Raw genomic sequence first — 18,552 nt, forward strand, 5'->3', positions numbered from 1 at the left:
TACATATTTTTTAAATAAAAAAACTATGACCATGAAACACCTTTTGCTTTGCATACAAACTCCATGGCGAGGCGGAAATACTTTGCCGCAGCTGAAGTTACTCTGAAAAGACTAAGAAAAATTTCGTAATTAACTTTTTATTACCATTAGTTTATATGGAAAACATGTATGGTGTCACAGTTTATGGCATACCAATTTTTTTAGAAGTCCCAAAAATCGCACATAATTTAAGAGATCATCAACATTGAAAGGCCAGATCCAGGCAATATCGAGACTCAGCGTGTCCCGCTGCGCGTCAGATGGCCAAGTTGCCAAGTTTGAATGATAGCATGCCACCGCAAATCCTGGCACAACACACAGCGGCACATGCTTGCCAGGCAAAGTGGGCTGTATCGGTAGGTGCTGCGACTGGCTGAGATGTTTAGTTTCAAACTTCCTCGCCCTTGTCGTCACTGGGTGCTTCGCTCTGATATGATGGCGGGGCCACCTTTTCTGCACTCCCACTGCACTCGGTTTGGTTATTGCTTAGATTTACCATTGAAATTTGATGATAAATATCTTGAATTAGGTGTGATTTGCAAGTTCTTTAAAAAATGAGGGTGCATCAAAATGAACTGCCTTCAAATTCTCCATTTAAACACTACCCCTAAGGCACTAATAATAGAGCTAATTAACCAACTTTTGTTAATTAGTCTTTTAAGGGTATTAAGCAGCGGTAAAGTATTTCTTCCTCGTCTATGCGAAGACGACAGGGGTCTCGTGTACATAGCCTTTTTATAAAAAATCTGTATTGTTTAAAAAAAAAATCATCCCTGTAATGTAGAAAAGGAAAGTAAGCACAATCAGCTTTTATAAATTCAGCAATTGTTGATTTGCCCTTGACCTGAGTTCAGGGGCGGTATTCTGTAAGAGTCTACCTAGTGGACTGTCCATTTCAGCTGTCGCTGATTTGCTGCTGCTTGACGTGCAGGAAGGAGTGTGTCACCTTCCTTCACGTCAAGCAGCAGCCAATCAGCGACAGCTGAAATGGACAGTCCACTAGGTAGACTCTTACAGAATACCGCCCCAGATCTCCTGAAATAATCCATGCTTTCTATCCGGAATAAGAAGTATTTCAAATGTAAAATGAAATATTGGATAATTTGAAGTAGAATGGATTGGGGGGGGGGGGGGGGCAACAGTTAGGGTACAACTCCTACGAGTCATTCAAAAACGCTGATCCTACTCAAGTGAACATGTATAAAAGTTAGTCATCATCAGGTTTCGCTAATTGCAGTTTAGCGTTCCATATATTGGTGATTGTGTGGGTTGCTTGATTGAGCTCATGATTATGGGCAGTGTAAATGACGAGGACAAAGAAGGAAATACACACATGATGTCCTGTGCGAAGTTTCTTCCTTGTCCTCCTTCACACTGGCCGTAATCGTAAACTAGCTCAAATATGCCCAATTTTCACTTCTTTTGATTGAGCTGTTTGCACTTTGAGCTGGTTTGCACTTTGAGCACTTTGAGCTGGCATCAGTGCCTAAAAGGCACTGATGGTGACTAACAAGTGTTCAAGCTACTGAAAACAGTATGAAGTTTTCACTTGTGATGGCAAGATGAGGGCTTGTAGGTGACTGCAGCTGTAATAAAGAGAAGGGCCAACAGCTGGAAGCTTATCAGTGTGATATTTGGACACTGCTATCTAGGCTGGTGATTTGCGTGGAGAACATTATCCCATGTGACATGCTTTACCCCCATGTTTGGCACTCACATGTAAGCATTGCATGTAAGAGTTGGCCCACTCTGACCCTCTTTTTGGCATTTTTCCTTGCCAAAGCAAAGCCCCCTCTCTCCCGCATTACAGAGAGGGTTGAATGTTTTTTTCATTATTCATATTGATAGTTCATGCTTCTGACCTCTATTCACAAAGGTCTTTGGGACACATCTTCCTGTTTTACTACTTGAGATAGACCACTAAATTTCATGCATGACAAAATAATGGGAGACCAACTGCTGATGGTATGCCATTTTATGCCCCCTTCACTTTCGAGCAATAAAAGGAAATTTGTGGTTCAGATAATACATTGAGAAGGCTTTGTTTGTGTGCATGCTCAAGTGTCATATTTATTTTCATTGTGGTGTTAGTGTTGCATTCCTTCTCTGCACTTAGTGTCCTACAATGTGACTGGTGGGCAGAGTAATTCTTGGTGATATAACGAAGTGATATAGCGTATTCTTTTTTGGCATTCAGTTTGCCTATGTCAGTGTAGAAGGTGCACTGCAATTTATTGCCAGAGTTGAGGGGTTTGGAAGCAGGACAAAAGGCAGTGCCATTAGGACAGTGTGACAGTACCCATAGAAGCAGGACATGTCTAGCATTTTCATTTGATCACTTTAGTTTCATTTTTTTTTTTGATATCAGGGCTTTGAAGTTTTTCTGCATTGTGTCAGTGAGCCAGGAAATCTTCTGCACTGTCGTTTGTACACTGCATGAGCTATAGCTACGCGTATACTCATTTGATGTTGCCAGGTGAAGGTATGTTAGCCAGTCCCCATAGTCCTAGCTCGTAGCTCATGGACAGTGCTGAATAGATTTTACGGTGCACATTGCTGTGATAAGATAGTCGTTTGTACACATCCCACTTGTGAGCAGGAAGAGATGACAAGACAAGCACTGAACAGCTTCAGTTGTGACATTGCAACATGTGTCATAATGTAATTAATGATTCTTCTTACTAATCAACTTCTAAATGAGTAATACAGGGTGTTTTTCTTTAGAAGGTCCAAAATTTGTAAAAATTGCCTGTATCAGATTGCACAATTCTAACCGTGATGTTAATACTTGATGAATTGGCCATTACTTCTATGAGAAATCAAAGTGCCTAATTAATTAACATAATTATCATAACAAACTTTTTATTTCATTTTTTTATGGCCCATATTTAAATCTACAAATCGTAGCCGGTGAGTTCGCAAGGCGATGTTTCCACTTGGAACGAATTCTCTGGACTGCACCAGTTTTGAGATATTAATTTTCAGAGTGTCCGACGAAATGCATTGGTGTTCAGTTACTTCTGTGCTTCAAGGCATAAAACAGTGTTTTCTTGAACGAAGTAGCTGGAAGGCCAATGCATTTCGTCAGACACTTTGAAAATTATCTCTAAACTGGCGCAGTCCTGAGAATTCGTTCCAAATGGATACGCCTTGCAAACTCACCGGCTCTAATTTGTTAATACATTATATATAATTATAACTCTATATAATTGTAATTATAAAGTTAATTAGTGTAATTATGTTAATTATTTAATGAAGCATTTTGATTTCTCGTAGAACTAATGGCCGCCTCATCAAGTTATTTAGATCAAGGCTTAGAATTGTGCTATCTGCCACAAGCAGTTTTTTGAAACTTTGGACTTTCTAAAAATTACACTCGTATATGTTATCACAAAATTGACTTCTGCCACCGACAGTGATGTGCTGCTGGGGAACGACATCTCAACTGCACTGTCCTTAAGCTTTCTTGCTCTTCCCAAGTGAAGTATGTGTTATAATATTTTGAGAGCCATTTACAATTACTAGGTTAAGGTGGACGTTTTCATCTCAGCAAGGTAGATAAACTGTACAGCATGTAGTTGCTTTGTGACTGTGGAAGAGTCCTTGCACGGTTTGTATGACAGTATGTGCCTCTGAACACCAAAATTTTTATGTGAGGACACATAAAAATCTGGCCCAGGAAAGTCTTTTTGTTTTTAAAGTTTTGTTAGGCTTGAAGTAAAAATATGGATTTGGTGTTAAAAAATCTGTGAAAGCTCACACTAATAATGCTGCCATGTTTTTATTCTTTCATAATTTACAGAAGGGCTGTACTTCTGGCACTTTCTACTGTTGTATAAAAAGTTTACAACTGATTGATATTAGTTTACCCCTATACTGGTTTCTTTGTTATTCTGGAATGCATGTGGTCTGTTCTATGCATTGTGGCTTAGCTTCTGCTGTACTGAAAGAGCCTAATGCACTGTTTTTTGGAATATGTTTATGGTTAGTTAAATTTATTGTACCGACACTCTGTATTTCTTGCTTCCCAGGACCTTCTTTGCAGAAATGGCATTGCCTGTGCGTAAGCTGAACATGAGTAAGTACTAGCAAACCTTCCACTTTTCTGCTGTCTACTTTTGTAGCCTGCCATTGTTTTTAGATACAAAACAGATTTGCCTAACTCTTTCGGTACCGTGCCCATTGGGCATTGTTAGCCCTCTATCGATGGTTTGAAACGTCGCTTTCGAGACCTTCCGCGCCGCTCATGGACAACTGCACTATCGGACGTGAAGGAGAACTATATTTTAGTTTTCTAAGCAGTTTGCTTTTTCCCCGCCAGGCAGTGATTTTTAAATGTGCTTCTAAAAGTTTCGCGAGCATCAAAGCAAAACGCAAAAATATCTGGCACCGGAAACGGTGTGCGCGCTTTGGGAGATCGCAGATATCGCGATTCTGCTGCCTCTGCGGCTGATCTTATCGATACATTGAATAGCAGCGAGTCAGAGGACGCTGACTTTTTGTCGGACTTTGAGTCTGAAAGCGACGACAATGCAAACCAGCCCGGAATATCGGCGACTGTAGCCTGGCACGCCCAACTATAGTGCTTGCAGTTAAATTTTTGTAGCGAAATACCTGTTCAATGAAAAATTTTTATTTTTTCGGAGTGAAGGCCTAATAGATGGCAATACATTTTGTATATCTCATAATTTTCGTAACATTTTTTTTCTTAGTAAATACAAGCATGTCTTTACAAACTTTGTTCAATTTTATCGCACAATTTTAATTTTAGCACTTTATATCTTTTTTATGACATACATCTCTTTAATAAAACTTTTATGTGTGAAAAGTGCATTCATTTTGCTTTCTGTTTATGTATTACATTAAATATTGAATGCAGTAGTTTCTTCAGAAAAAAATATCTGCCGCAACATACAAAAAAACATATTTTCCCCATGGTGGGAAAAGAGGTAGTGGCATGTAAGCATTGATTAAACTTTGCTCTGCAGTTCGGTGTACATTTATGCAAGATACGTGCTGATAGCAAGCGAAAATGTGGGTACCAAATAGGTTAATATTTATGAGGCCAGAAATTTTCCATATTCTGGGCTGGGATAATGTAACAACTCTATTCCAGTTCTCTTTCTTACGCTTTGAGTGTGGTCCAAGCAGTGCTACACCTCTATAATCGCCAGAATTGACTGGCCATGAGCACTGGATGGTAAGAAAGGAATAGTTTACCTGGCGCTGACCAATGTGTACTATAAGCTATTTTGCCAAAACATAAAATAAGTATAGTCATTAGATGAGCTCTGGCATGATCATGGCTGATACTGCAAATGTTTTCTTTCATCATTTCTGGGTTTGTCTGCTGTGGAGTTGCTGAGAGCACCACTGCTTTCTGCCACTCCTGCCGCTCTGATCCTCGGAGATGTTACCTTCAGTAGTAGTCTGTGTGCTTATGCTCTGTGTACACTGGAACTCAAAAAAGAATTTGGTGGAGAAGATTGTACATGTGGTGCACTTGTTCAATGTAAAAGTTTTGCATTATGAAGTAGAAAAGGCTATGTAGTATTCACGTTTAAGTGCAAATGTGTGCATTTGACAAACCCTGTGGTTGAATTGAAATGTCTGGCCTTCACAATTTTTTTTTTTTTCAGTTCTAAGCTTCCTCTTTCTGAATATGCCTACTAAGGGCAACATGCTTTGGAGGGATACTTCTTTGTTATGAGTAGCTTGACACACTGCATGCATTCTTGAAGTGTCTATGTGCAAAACAAATTAACGGGACACAACTTTGCAAATACCAAAAAATTAATTTCTCACTGAACCTGTGCACGTATGATAGATACTGCAGTATAGACCACTTGTAACGTAACCGCTTATAGTGCAGGACCGGATATAGTGTGGTCTTTTCAGACTCCCGTTAATTTTCCCATAGCACTCTATGTATACACGTATCGCTTATAGTGCAGTTGCAGGAAACGAAATACCGGTTACAGTGCAGCTGCCTGGGAGTACGGAAGTCAGCGGAGACAGTGAACGCTCCACTGAAACGGTCGCCCCAAGGAGCGCTCGAGGAAGAAAGAGAGTCGAAGTGGAGGAGAAGGGCATGTGGTGTGAACGAACAGCCAGTGAGGCTGAAACTAGCGAGCGAGGGCCACGAAACTGCCAAGGCCGGCCAACGCTCACTTCACGATAACTGCAGTAAATGAAACTTCAGGGAGCGGGCGGCGCCGGCACGGCACGGGGAAGGGCGCACGCAAAGACCGTGGAATGTGAGGGAGGAGGGCGGCAGGGAAGCGGATTTCGCCTCGGCAAGTCCGCTGCTTCGGTGGCTCCCCTCGCCCTCCCTCGTACCTCCCTCACTTTCGACTGTCACCGTGCGCGCCCACCGCCGTGCAGGTGCCGCCGCTACAGCCGGCCCGGCGCCAGCTCCCCGAAGTTGTGTTTTCAGCCATTATCGGGAAGAGGGCGTTGGCCGGCTTGGGACAGAGCCGCTGCTTCCCTCTGCGCCGTAGCCGCAGCGTGCCAGGTCAACACGTGACTAGAAAGTAGAGGAAGCATAAAGGAGAAAGAAGGGTTCACTGGCATTTTCTACGCGTGGCTACGTTAGCGTGGCTGAGACGTCGGCACGTACACGCATGTTCCGGCGCAACGCAGAATCGGCGACCTTGCCATTTGAGAGAGGGTGAAATTTCCGCCGCATTTTTTTTTCTTTCTTTTTTTTGTTTTTGTTTTGTTCGCGCGCGACATTGAGGGGTCTCTCCCAAGCTTTTACTCTATGGCGGTGCCGGCGCAATGCTGGTCGGAGGCGCCACCGCGTGATTTGTTTCGAATTAACGAGATTCGACTGTAAATTGAATGGAAACGTTCTAGCCGCATTCCTCGACTGTCGCATACGCGTGGTGGCTCGGTGCACATGTTTTGCATATGTGCGGGCCTTGAAAATTGTTGCTTTGGTTATAGTGCGGATATTCGCGACTCCGGCGACTTACGTTATACGCGGTCTACACTGTATAACAATTTTGCTTCTAATGAAATTCAGTGATAGCTGTCTACATGCTAGCTGACTCTTACTTTTTTTTACTAATGTGGTTAACCTTTAACTACATGTGACATGTAGATGTGTTCTGACACCTTCACTAGAACTATGACAGAATGCGTGAGCATTAGTTTTTGCAGATCTTGCCACAGGCAAACACTGCTTCTTTGACTGTTACTGTTTGTTTTTGAATTGCATAAATGTCAGAAAGCCACTCATGTGCTTCGGTAAAAAGATTAGGCAATCTTTCGAGACTAGCACACAAGGGGCTGTAAAAACATAATTGAAAGACAGCATGAAATTTCAGGTAGGACAAGAAGAAAAGGACTCCATACATGTTGCTAAATGTTTTACGCAACTCACCCAGCGTTCCATTCCATAGCAAAGCTCGATAACTTATTCGTGTGCCATCTATTCTTAAAAGCTTCTTTTTGGTAAGATTTGATGACAAGTTTGGTTTGAAATATTTGGAGCATCATGGGGGTCAAAGCACTCAACACAGAATTTTCACATCTTTTTTTAGGAATTCAGGCAAAAGAGCAAGGCTCTAACAAACAGATGGCATCAAAGTCATGTGCCTTGTCTCTAGTGCGTCAGCTGTACCATCTTGGCGTTATTGAAGCCTACACAGGAGTTGCCAAGAAGAAGACTGAAAGCAAGGTTAGAAATATGAAGTTATGCTTTCACTGTTTACAGGCTGTGGTGATTCTTATGTTCGTGTTACGGTATCATTGTGAGTGTTCGTGGGTGCACTTGCAGTGAAGGCACCCATGTATTTTGTTTCACAATGTATTGTAATATCTGAGTACTTTAAGGGACAGACAACCGAATGTGAATTGAGATAGCTCTGCTGATTGAAAGATTGTGTCTCGTATTGACTGAAACGAGCAGTTTTCCTCATTAAAGGAGGATTTATATTAAATTTTTCATAACAAATTGCAAAAAATGGCTTTTGGCGTCCTCACGCTGCAAAAGCGTGACAAAAATGGGATTCCCTATCACATGACCTTATACAGTCTATGCTCGTTACAACGGACCTGCGTACGACAGACTTTCGGATATAACGGACCATTTTTCAATCTTAGCTTGCTCTACCTATTTTATTAGTGCAACAAAGTTCGCTTTTAACGGATTGCGCTACAGCAGACAAAATTAGCGGCAATTTTGGCAAAATCGGGCGTATAAAGCGTACTTTTGCTGTGTCGACACGGGTTGACAACAGACTTGCGTGGGTCAGCCAACGATTGCAGCTCAGCCTCGCACACGCGAGGCACGCGAGGGAGGAAGGAAGGGAGGGAGGAGGAGGGAGAGGTTCTACTTCGGTGACTGCTGCTTACAGCGTGGCCATGTGGGCCGTATCACGAAAGCGATCTGCGACGTGGACAAAGTGCGGGCCTGCGCGGGCTTTATTTTCAAAGCGATCTGCGATCTGGACAAAGTGCGCCCAGTGCCGGTAGCTTCATATGCACTGTGCTTTCCACGGTTAATTCGCGTTGAAGCTATAGACAGCATGTAGGTAAATACGCTCGCTGCTGCTGCCGCGCTTCTTCACTCCAGCGTATTGACAGCAACTTTCCCTGATCATCGAGCGAGATGTGTTCATGTTTACCTGTGCAGTCGGGACACTGTTCTTGTTAATTTACAGTCGAACCGCGATACATCGAACAGTGTGGTGATCGCGAAATAGTACGATATAGACAGAATTTGATATTTAAAATCACGTAAAAAAACGTGTTAAAAACTTGTACAAATCTATCAATGGGGAACCAATCGTGGCACAGTAAATACTCACTTGGTTTCAAACAAAGTATTTACTCATTTGGCTGAAAGTACTGCAGCAGTGTAGCCTGCTTCTTATTGGAAACTGCATGCTTAACCACGGTGTCTTCAACATAGTTCAACGATCCACAAGCGATAGGCCCTTGCCTTCTATAGTGCCGCAGGCCAACGCAGCTACAGCCTCAGTTGAAGTCGGGAGCGAGGCAACATCAGCGCTTTGCTACTTCCAAAACGGCATTATTAAGGCCAGTTACTGACTGACGAAGCAAAATCGCGCCTCAAAAACTTCTCCGCAGGGCGTGATCGAAGTTTTCCGCGGATTTCCTCTGGTAGCGCGTTATATGTCGTCTGCCACGGCAGGCCCGTCGTAGGCGGCGCCACTGTCAATATCGCGCCTCGATCGCGCTGGCCGTGCCGAGCGCGACAGTGGAACGGAGGAGGAGGGAAGTGGTTGGTGCTACTTTTTATATATAGGGGCTTTAGATCGATGTGTGCGGCTATAGAGCGCAGCAGTCTGGAACGCCACCGCTATCACCGAGGGTGATGCAGGAAAGCTAGCCGACTGTCAGCAGAGTGCACGTGGTTGGGGGTGGCGAGTTCGATATATCCATTTTACGTCCAATCCCGTTCGAAATAAAGAATTCAAAATGCATGCGATTTTCCTGGTGATATAGAAAGTGTTCAATATACGCAATAATTCTATATATCCGTGGCCACGGCGGCCGCATTTCGATGGGGGCGAAATGCGAGAACACCCGTGTACTTAGATTTAGGTGCACGTTAAAGAACCCCAGGTGGTCCAAATTTCCGGAGTCCCCCACTACGGCGTGCCTCATAATCAGATCGTGGTTTTGGCACGTAAAACCCCATAATTTAATTTTTTAATTCTATATATCCGTGTTCGATATATCGAGGTTTGACTGTAGTTAATAAGCGAGTGTTTACAACTTTATACGGCCAATAAAACTACTATCCTTACTTTGTATAGCTGTCTACTAATTTGCTATCGCAATCGATGCTTCGCATTTAGGGTGAAACAGCGACTTTTGTTTTTTACTTTGGACGTTCGTCCCTCACTCTTCGCAATAACATTGTTAAACATCGCGACCAAAGTTTCGGAAGTGAGGTGTGTCGGATATAACGGACTTCGGATTAAACGGACATCTTTTGTCAGATTATCGGGGTCCATTGTAATGAGAGTCGACTGTATTAGTGTACCTTATATTATGTACCTTATATTGTATTTATGTACCTTATGTTGTATTATGTACATTACAGTATCATACCTGCCAAGTCTCGATATATCCATTTTACGTCCAATCCCGTTCGAAATAAAGAATTCAAAATGCATGCGATTTTCCTGGTGATATAGAAAGTGTTCAATATACGCAATAATTCTATATATCCGTGTTCGATATATCGAGGTTTGACTGTAGTTAGTAAGCGAGTGTTTACAACTTTATACGGCCAATAAAACTACTATCCTTACTTTGTATAGCTGTCTACTAATTTGCTATCGCAATCGATGCTTCGCATTTAGGGTGAAACAGCGACTTTTGTTTTTTACTTTGGACGTTCGTCCCTCACTCTTCGCAATAACATTGTTAAACATTGCGACCAAAGTTTCGGAAGTGAGATGTGTCGGATATAACGGACTTCGGATTAAACGGACATCTTTTGTCAGATTATCGGGGTCCATTGTAACGAGAGTCGACTGTATTAGTGTACCTTATATTATGTACCTTATATTGTACTTATGTACCTTATGTTGTATTATGTACATTACAGTATCATACCTGCCAAGTCTCCCGGATTACCCGGGAGACTCCCGGATTTGGAGCAGTTCTTCCGGTTGTATGGTTGACAGGAAAATCTTCCAGAAATTGCAGTTGTGTCCTGTTTCTATTCGTGTCCTGCACTTGTAGGCCCCACTGGCAAAAAGAATCCAACCCAATCCAATCCCGTTGGAAGTTCATCGTGCAAAACATTGTTAGGGTGGCTAGCCAGCCTAACAATAAGAAAGTAGTAGGGAAACCCTATACATGCGCTATTTCGTTAACCACGGAGCCGCTCCTTACACTGATGGGATTGTCGGGTGCCCTAGTCTCATTAAGCTAGCGTGCGCATTCCGCAACTAGCAACAGTCGACTCTCCATCGTTCTCCTCGGCGTCAGCTGCTCTGGCATTGCGTAGGCCTGCGGTCAGTCATGATTTAAAAGCAAGGAGCGCTAGTGCAAAAAGTATCAAGTATTTTTAATGTAGTGCTCAGCCGAAGTGACGCTGGGTATTTTGTTGATACCACAGAGCAATGCAGAGTGCGAGAGGCAATTTAACATCCAGAAAAATACAAGGATGCAGTGCCGCTCGTCCATGTGTCGCTCGTCTAAGACGCTGGGAAACGTCATCCTCGCAAAATGTGAAAGAAACGGAATTTCTTGCAATCAAACATTATCTGAAGGATTTTTGAACACCCGCCGTGGTTGCTTAGTGGCTTTGGCATTGCACTGCTAAGCACGAGTTCGCTGGATCAAATCTCGGCCACATTTGTTGGGGCCAGAATGCAAGAACGCCCTTGTGCCGTCCTTTGGGTGCACGAACACCAGGTGATCGAAATTAATCCCCCACTACGGCGTGCCTCATAAACGGATGATGGTTGTGGGACCTGAGAATTTAATTAGCAACAACAAAATGCTTGCAAAAGTGAGACCTTGATGTTCATGTGGTCATTTGTATAGCTGCAAATAAATTTGTAATGAAAACTAACATTTATTGAGGTAAAAGGGAAGGGGTTTAGGAGCTAGATGGGTGGGGCCCCAAGTCCAGGGCTCCACTGGCTGCTGCCGCCAGCTGGACGTGGCCCAGAAGCGCTAGTTGCACTTCCGGGTCTGAGCTTCTGTCAGTACTTGAAAATATAGACATCGGGAGGGGGGTTGTGTAATAACCGCCTCCCCCACCCCCCGGTTGGTAGATCTCCCGGATTTAGTTTCATTGAACTTGGCAGGTATGCTCTATGCACCTTATATTAGTGTACGTGGCTCCGTGGTCTTATATTAAATATTGAAATGCAATAAATTTTTTCTAATATAGGTTTTTGCTGTACCTTACGACGTGCAGCTAATTCTTCAAATTCTTCAGTTATCAGTAGAGGCGTGGCTCTGTCGTCTCCGAGATTGTGTGGCGCGTGCTGTAGCTCATTCTAGGAGGCCATAGTGGCACTGATAGTGCTTGCGCCTACGGCCAAAAGAGGGTACCACAAAAACAAGTTATTGTAAAACAAAAGTTACTCTCTATATGCATAATTTTTTAACCTTAAATTTATTTTTATGGCTTTGTAATTTTGATCTGTATTTCTGTCTTTTTTCCATCGGCACTTAATAGATTATTTGGTCAGTTGTTAGAGACTTAATGCGTAAACTTTGTAATTTACAAATGATCTTAAGAGAATAACTTGACAGCACTCATTTGTTTATCTCATTTTATTTTAATTTCCTTAGTTGGAGCCATATGCTGTCACTTTGAAGCCAGAGGTTGTTGAAGAAATGGCCGAGACCATTAGAGCTTTGGACATTGAAGCTGTCTGTGTTCCAGAAAATGTAAGTCTGCTTGTTCATCTTGTAATAATTACTACCTGTATAAATGGCTATTATGGCTATACACCGTTGCATGAAGGAGGAGACCCTACTACAAGAGTGATGCAATAATTGCTTGACTGCATCAAATGCCTTTTTGGAGGCTCTATTTTGTCTACTGGAAAATAACTGATGCAGCAGTGGAGTGACTTGATCCTGTTTTCACTGACAGTATTTTTGAATACTGGAAGCAGTATGTTGCTGTGGGAAGTGAACTGACAAGAGACTGAGGATAAATTATTTTACAAATTATGTGGCACGAGTGGTGCCTTGATGACGGTGTGCAGGTGCAGCCTTTTGTGGCTTCCTTGCAATGGTTTGTGTGTGTGTGTGTGTGTGTGTGTGTGTACAGTTCCTGGGAGAATATTAAGTTCAATACAGTCCGTTTTAGCAGCCTTAGCCACGGTTGGTTCCATTTGCGCTGTCATGTAGTTGTGTGCAAATAGTAATTTTGGAAACCGAACTGTATACGAATAAACTATTCTGCAAGCGAATTTAATATGAAATAGCTTTTAACCATGAATGTCAAATGTGGTTTAAAAAAAATGGTAGCATTAGGAACACACAAGAAGTTCAGATACGAAGGATTCATTGCACGATTGTTGATTATGATTTGTCAGCTGAAGTTTAACAGTGTAGTCTTGTGGCCCAGTTGTGAGACTAAATTGGAAATAGACATTGTCTGCGGCAACGGCAGAACGAGAAAAGCAATTTTTTTCTGATTTGGAATGATCACACCAGATGGCACCATTGTTACGATTACTGTTGCAACATTGTTTACACTATATTGAATTTAATTCAGCGAGAACACACATGTCTGTCACCAACAAACAGTAGCAAACAAAGCCTGCTGCTGAATGCCTTGTTTGAGCTAAATTTGAGTGCAAATAATCTAGTGCAGTGGTTCTCAGCCATGGATATGTCGGGAGGGAGTATAAATATAAACACGACATGCAGCATGAAACAGGTGCCTTTTATTTCTCTTTGGCTATGAATGGTCCAACAAAAGTGCCACGTCAATTCAATCTGGACAGCTTGTCAATACGTGGTGCGTTGCATATCAGGAGCCACATTCAACCTGTTTCTGTATTTGCTTTTCAAGTATGCAAGCCTGGAAAAAGCATGCTCGCATGCATGTGTTATAGAAAACTGCAACAAAAGCTTTACAGCCATCTCATGGAGAAGGGAAAACATATCTACAGTCTCCAACCAGAATGCCCCAAGGCTTGCAGTGGCCACACCTGCAAAAAAGACAAAAAATAAAAAAAATCTTGGGCATGGGTATTGCGGACCCCCAAACATGGCTTTGCGGACCCCCATTTGAGAACTACTGATATAGCTGTTTAGTCAGAAAACTGGGATCCTATGCAATGCAGCATACTCTACTGTGTAAGTTGTCGTGTTTTCTGTATACAGTCGAACCCACTTATAACAATATTCAAGTGTCACGAAAATTTCATGGTTATAACCGATAATTGTTATAACTGGGTTGCATGAAAAAAAATATCAAAATAGGGGGATGGCAGAGCTGTTGTGAGAAAGCTATGATGGCGGAGAGGTCAGTGTCCCTGCCCACCACCTTCTTCCATCCGGCTGCTGATTGTGTCGACTTGTTTAACTGTTAAACTCTGCTTCCTGCGCACTCTGATCACGTGTAGGCTGTTGGCGTTCAAGAATGGCACTGCTATAGTAAAACCTCGTAAATTTGGATTTCACGGTACCGAGAAAATGTCCGAAATAATCGAATGTCGAATTACCGAAACTACTTTTGCCGCAACTGCTGCGGATGAAATTGCGGCCGCTATCGACGCGATCGACGCAAGAGACAATGCGCTTCTCTTGCCACTGGAGGCTCACCAGCTGTCGGCGCCTTATGCTGCAATGGTTTGCGCAGGGCATTATGTAGATGTCAACTATAGTTGAATCTGGCAAATGTTTTAGTTACTTAATTTCGTACGTTTTCCCAGTTAGTGTGTTTTTTTCTCAAAAATTTTCCCAAAAACTTAACAATGTTCTACTGTATTTACTGTGGCCTGGATGAAAGACATTGTGAGTTAGCCTAAGTTCCTTGTCTGTTTCTGCACATCTAATGATGTAAAGTACTATTCTAAACTGAAACTAAAATTTTTTTCTAATTTTATACCTGCCTATCTCCCGAATTTTTCGTAGAGTTTATGAATTGGACCTTGTGTTACAATTTTACCAATGTTGTGTGAAGTTGTGCGAAAAATTTCAGTTCGCGAAAAAATTTCTAAAGAGGTTGAAGGATGAAGCGGCGCCAGATAACAAAAAATGCTTGCAAAATAAAAACATTGATACTACCTTTGTTGCCCTTTTGTGGCAGCACTGTTCATCTTATACTGGAAGGGTACTTGTTCCGAGCAAGTTTATTCAGAGAAGTTCCTGAAGCAGTGCAATTGGCAACTACAAGGTTGCTGAAGAGGTCACTGTGATCTAAATATTATGGGTTGCTTGTCCGTCTAAAAGTACAGTGCAGTCCACTTATAGCGATATCAAGAAAGAAAAATCCGATTGTTATAACCAATCATCGCTCTATCTGGACTGCCGTTAAAAAATTTGTAAAAATACCAAACACCATCGACGCTCTGAAACCAAATTTGCCACTTGCGCTAAAAATAGACGTTGTACAAAGTACGCAGTGAAAATAAAACGTTAATTTACACCCCTAAACACATGTCAAGCGTTAGGCGTGCGGAAATAGTCAGAAATCTGCACTATCTGCGGGAGTTTCATGTTCACAACCGCGGTGTACATCGTGTCCAGTGGCTGCGTGAATGCAGGTGGCAATAATTTAGCTTGCATGAAATCAATGAGCGACTCGATTGGGGTCGGTGTTAAAGACAGTTCAAGAGAATAGACTGGGGGGCTAGTTGGTACTGCAATACTTGAGGTTAAGCGCAACAGAGCACGTAGGACAACAGAAGGGAATGAAGACACAGCGCTACTTTCGAAATCGGCGGGTGGGCGGGACGCGCTGCGCGGTAATGGTGGCAGATACAAACTCGTGTTGGCAAACTTCTCTGTTGTCCTACATGCTCTCTTGTGCTTAACCTCAAGCCAAAGATGAGCCATCGTCAATCTCGTCGATACTGCCGCTGCTGTCGTCGCCTCCATTGCACAACACCTCCGTCTGTCGCGACCACCGCCCCCTCGAATATCTCTTTGCAGAACGAGGCAGCACTATCTGTACTAAGAAACTCCTTCAACGACGCACCAGCTGTTTCATTGTCAATAGCAACGTGCTCTCAGAGCTTGGTAATGTCAGCGGCTTCCACTGTGTTCATGGGGGGTTTCGCCTTGGCGCACAAAGCCCGCCTTTACCGTTGATCAGCATGACCCCTTGTTGCAGCTGTCATGATCGCGGAGCTCCTGCGCGGGCTCAGTCTTCTTTGAGTCAGGCAAAATTTGCAGCTTTGTCTCAAGCGACACAGCTTTGCGCTTTGTCAGCACAACCTTCTACTAACTGGGCTGTCTGCTGCGTCGGGGCTGCTTCCGCGCTCACTGAGTGTAGAAAGGGCGAGCGCTACTTCGTTCCCCCCCTCTTTTTTTTCCCTCCCTCTCTTCATGCGTTGAGTATAGTTAACAGTGGTCGAATAGGAGAGGTGGCCAAACAAGCGCCGCAAGCGCGTCACCCGCACTTTTCGGGTTTATACAACAGTCGCCAGGTGGCGAGAGGGGTTTTATGGGCTTAAAGACACGCATTGCAAGCTTTTTTTTTTGTTCTATGGTGGGAATTATGTGTTTTCAATTATGACTATTAAGATGTGATGGTGTAACTGGTTATTTGAACTATTAAAGAATGAGAAATATATATGATCCAGTGGTTTTCATTTATTTAGTGACCACAGGGACCATGGCCTTATGGGCGCTACGGTACACTGCCATAGGGTGTACGCCAAAGGTTGGCACGTTCTTCATAAACACATCGCCAACGCCGCCACCGTCGACAACAGTGCTGCGCATTGCTGGTGCTGCTACATGTCCAAGTTTATACAGCTCCTTGGAATTTTGAGAATGACAGCCTATAAACAAATGTCATGAAACAAAGCACCGGCAGCACATGCCTTTTACGTTAAATCTTCTCAAACTGAAATATTAAAAGTGCGAAACAAAAAAATGCTCGAGCCAATGAGTTGTTCTACATGCGGACACGACCATCGGAGACTCAGCCCTTAAGGGGAGACACGGGTCTTCTGGCCCAAAAAATCTAAAAAAAATCGACTTTTTCTAACAATTTTTTTCGCAATCTAGACGTCCTAGAGAAGCTATTGCTGCAATATTAACGCGTTCTGATGAATACTTATTTTATTATTGCGCTCTAAAGTCAGCTTCATCACCGTTTTTGCTCGCAAACGCCCCTCGAAAAGAGGCGAATTCAATGCCTTCGTCTACGCCAACCGTTACCCGCAGCGCGGCCATTTTGGAATCATTCGAAACCTGGATTCTTCTACATTCCGTTTTTAGCGGAAAAGGGGCACTTAGTCTGGCTACTGTGAAGGTACACGCTTTCGAAAAAAGGGGGAATACTCGCACGCCATTGGCGCCTTTGTACCACGTGGGGTAAATCCTGACCTCTGATTGGACGACCGGGAGTTTCGTTTCTCCGACAATGCGAGACGCCATTTTAGACGTGGTTTGGACGGAGTCTAGTGCGCCGTAGCAACGCAACGATGGCTGGCGGTCGACGGAAGTTCGCGACGGCTCATGCCTTCGGGAAAAAACGCAAGCGACGTTCTCGGATACCCCAAGTACCTTCGGATGAATCGGCAGTGACGACGACCAGCACAGCGGTATGCGCCAGCGAGCGTACGGCAGCTACCGAAGCTACGGCCGCGCATGCGATGCCTGCGGTCAACGACACGTCGAGGGCAACGCGCGTCGACACGCTTCTCATCACAGAAGCCGAACAAGTGGCAATTGAACGTCGCGCGGAGGAGGAACGACAGAAGCTGTCTTCGTTATCAGCAACCCGCCGAAAGCAGTCGCTTATCGGAGATTCCCCGGAAGCGGCGGCGAGCGGGACCGCGTTTACGATTCTAAGCCTAGCGGCTCTAAATCAACTGCTTCGGTGCGCGAAATGCGAATTCTGCCGTGGCCCCTTGACCGTGACAAAGGGCGACCGGGAATATGGAGTGGCCGTAAAACTAGTGGTGAACTGTGCCATTTGCGGCGACATAAGCACCGGATGGAGCTCGCCAAGAACAGGTGGGAATGCGACCTGCAACCCTTTCGAGGTGAATGTGCTCGCGGCTCGTGCTGTTATGAGCACAGGCAACGGACAGACTGTACTAAACGATATTTTCGCGGCTCTCAACATTTCCTCTCGTGGTATGCATACCAAAACATACCAAGACTACGTAAAAAATAAGATGAACCCCGCCGCCCTGAACGCATCCGCGGGTGTTATGACCAAGTGCGCGGCAGCTGTGAAGTCTATTTATTCTGAACTGAACTTTGGCAATCCCGGAAACATAGCAGTTTCGTTTGACGGGACTTGGCTGACTCGTGGACACCTGTCACACATTTGTGTGGGAACTGTGATAGAAATTTTTTCTGGCTATGTGCTGGACTTTCAAGTTCTCTCCAACTTCTGTCTGGGATGCGAGCTCGGCCCCAAGGATGATGACCCTGAATATAGTGAATGGCGAGTTCGACATAAGTGCCAAAAAAACACTTCGAGCAAGCCTGGCCAAATGGAGGTAGAGGCTGCGAAAATTCTGTTTGGCCGGTCATTGGAGAAACATGGACTCCGATACACAACTATGTTGTGTGACGGCGATAGCCGCGCTTTTAACAGCCTCCAGGAGGAGAAGGTATATGGCTACATAGCAATTTCAAAGGAGGATTGTGTAAATCATGTGCACAAACGGATGGGTGCTGCACTCCGAAACCTCCTGCAGAAAAATAAGGGAGAAGGTAGGCCAAGCCTTGGTGGCAAAGGGAAGCTTACAGGTGAGCTTGTGGCAAAACTCACAAATTATTATGGCTGGGCACTCAAGGAACACCAAGGGCATATTGAAGAGATGGAGAATGCTGTCCTTGCCACTTATGACCATGTGA

General features: G+C 43.8%; 1 protein-coding gene across 2 annotated transcripts in view; it reads left to right on the top strand.

Annotated features, from left to right (window-relative positions):
- LOC119436532 (ATP-dependent RNA helicase A-like) overlaps positions 1-18,552 on the top strand; it is a 137,753-nt gene that overhangs the window by 14,389 nt on the left and 104,812 nt on the right. For both annotated transcript variants that reach the window (XM_037703401.2, XM_037703402.2), the window contains 3 exons: positions 4,071-4,117; positions 7,587-7,723; positions 12,337-12,435. In XM_037703401.2, the coding sequence (XP_037559329.1) occupies positions 4,071-4,117; positions 7,587-7,723; positions 12,337-12,435 (283 nt within the window). The remainder of the gene's footprint in view (positions 1-4,070; positions 4,118-7,586; positions 7,724-12,336; positions 12,436-18,552) is intronic.

Source organism: Dermacentor silvarum, chromosome 1 (assembly GCF_013339745.2).
Source record: "Dermacentor silvarum isolate Dsil-2018 chromosome 1, BIME_Dsil_1.4, whole genome shotgun sequence".
Lineage (NCBI taxonomy): Eukaryota > Metazoa > Arthropoda > Arachnida > Ixodida > Ixodidae > Dermacentor > Dermacentor silvarum.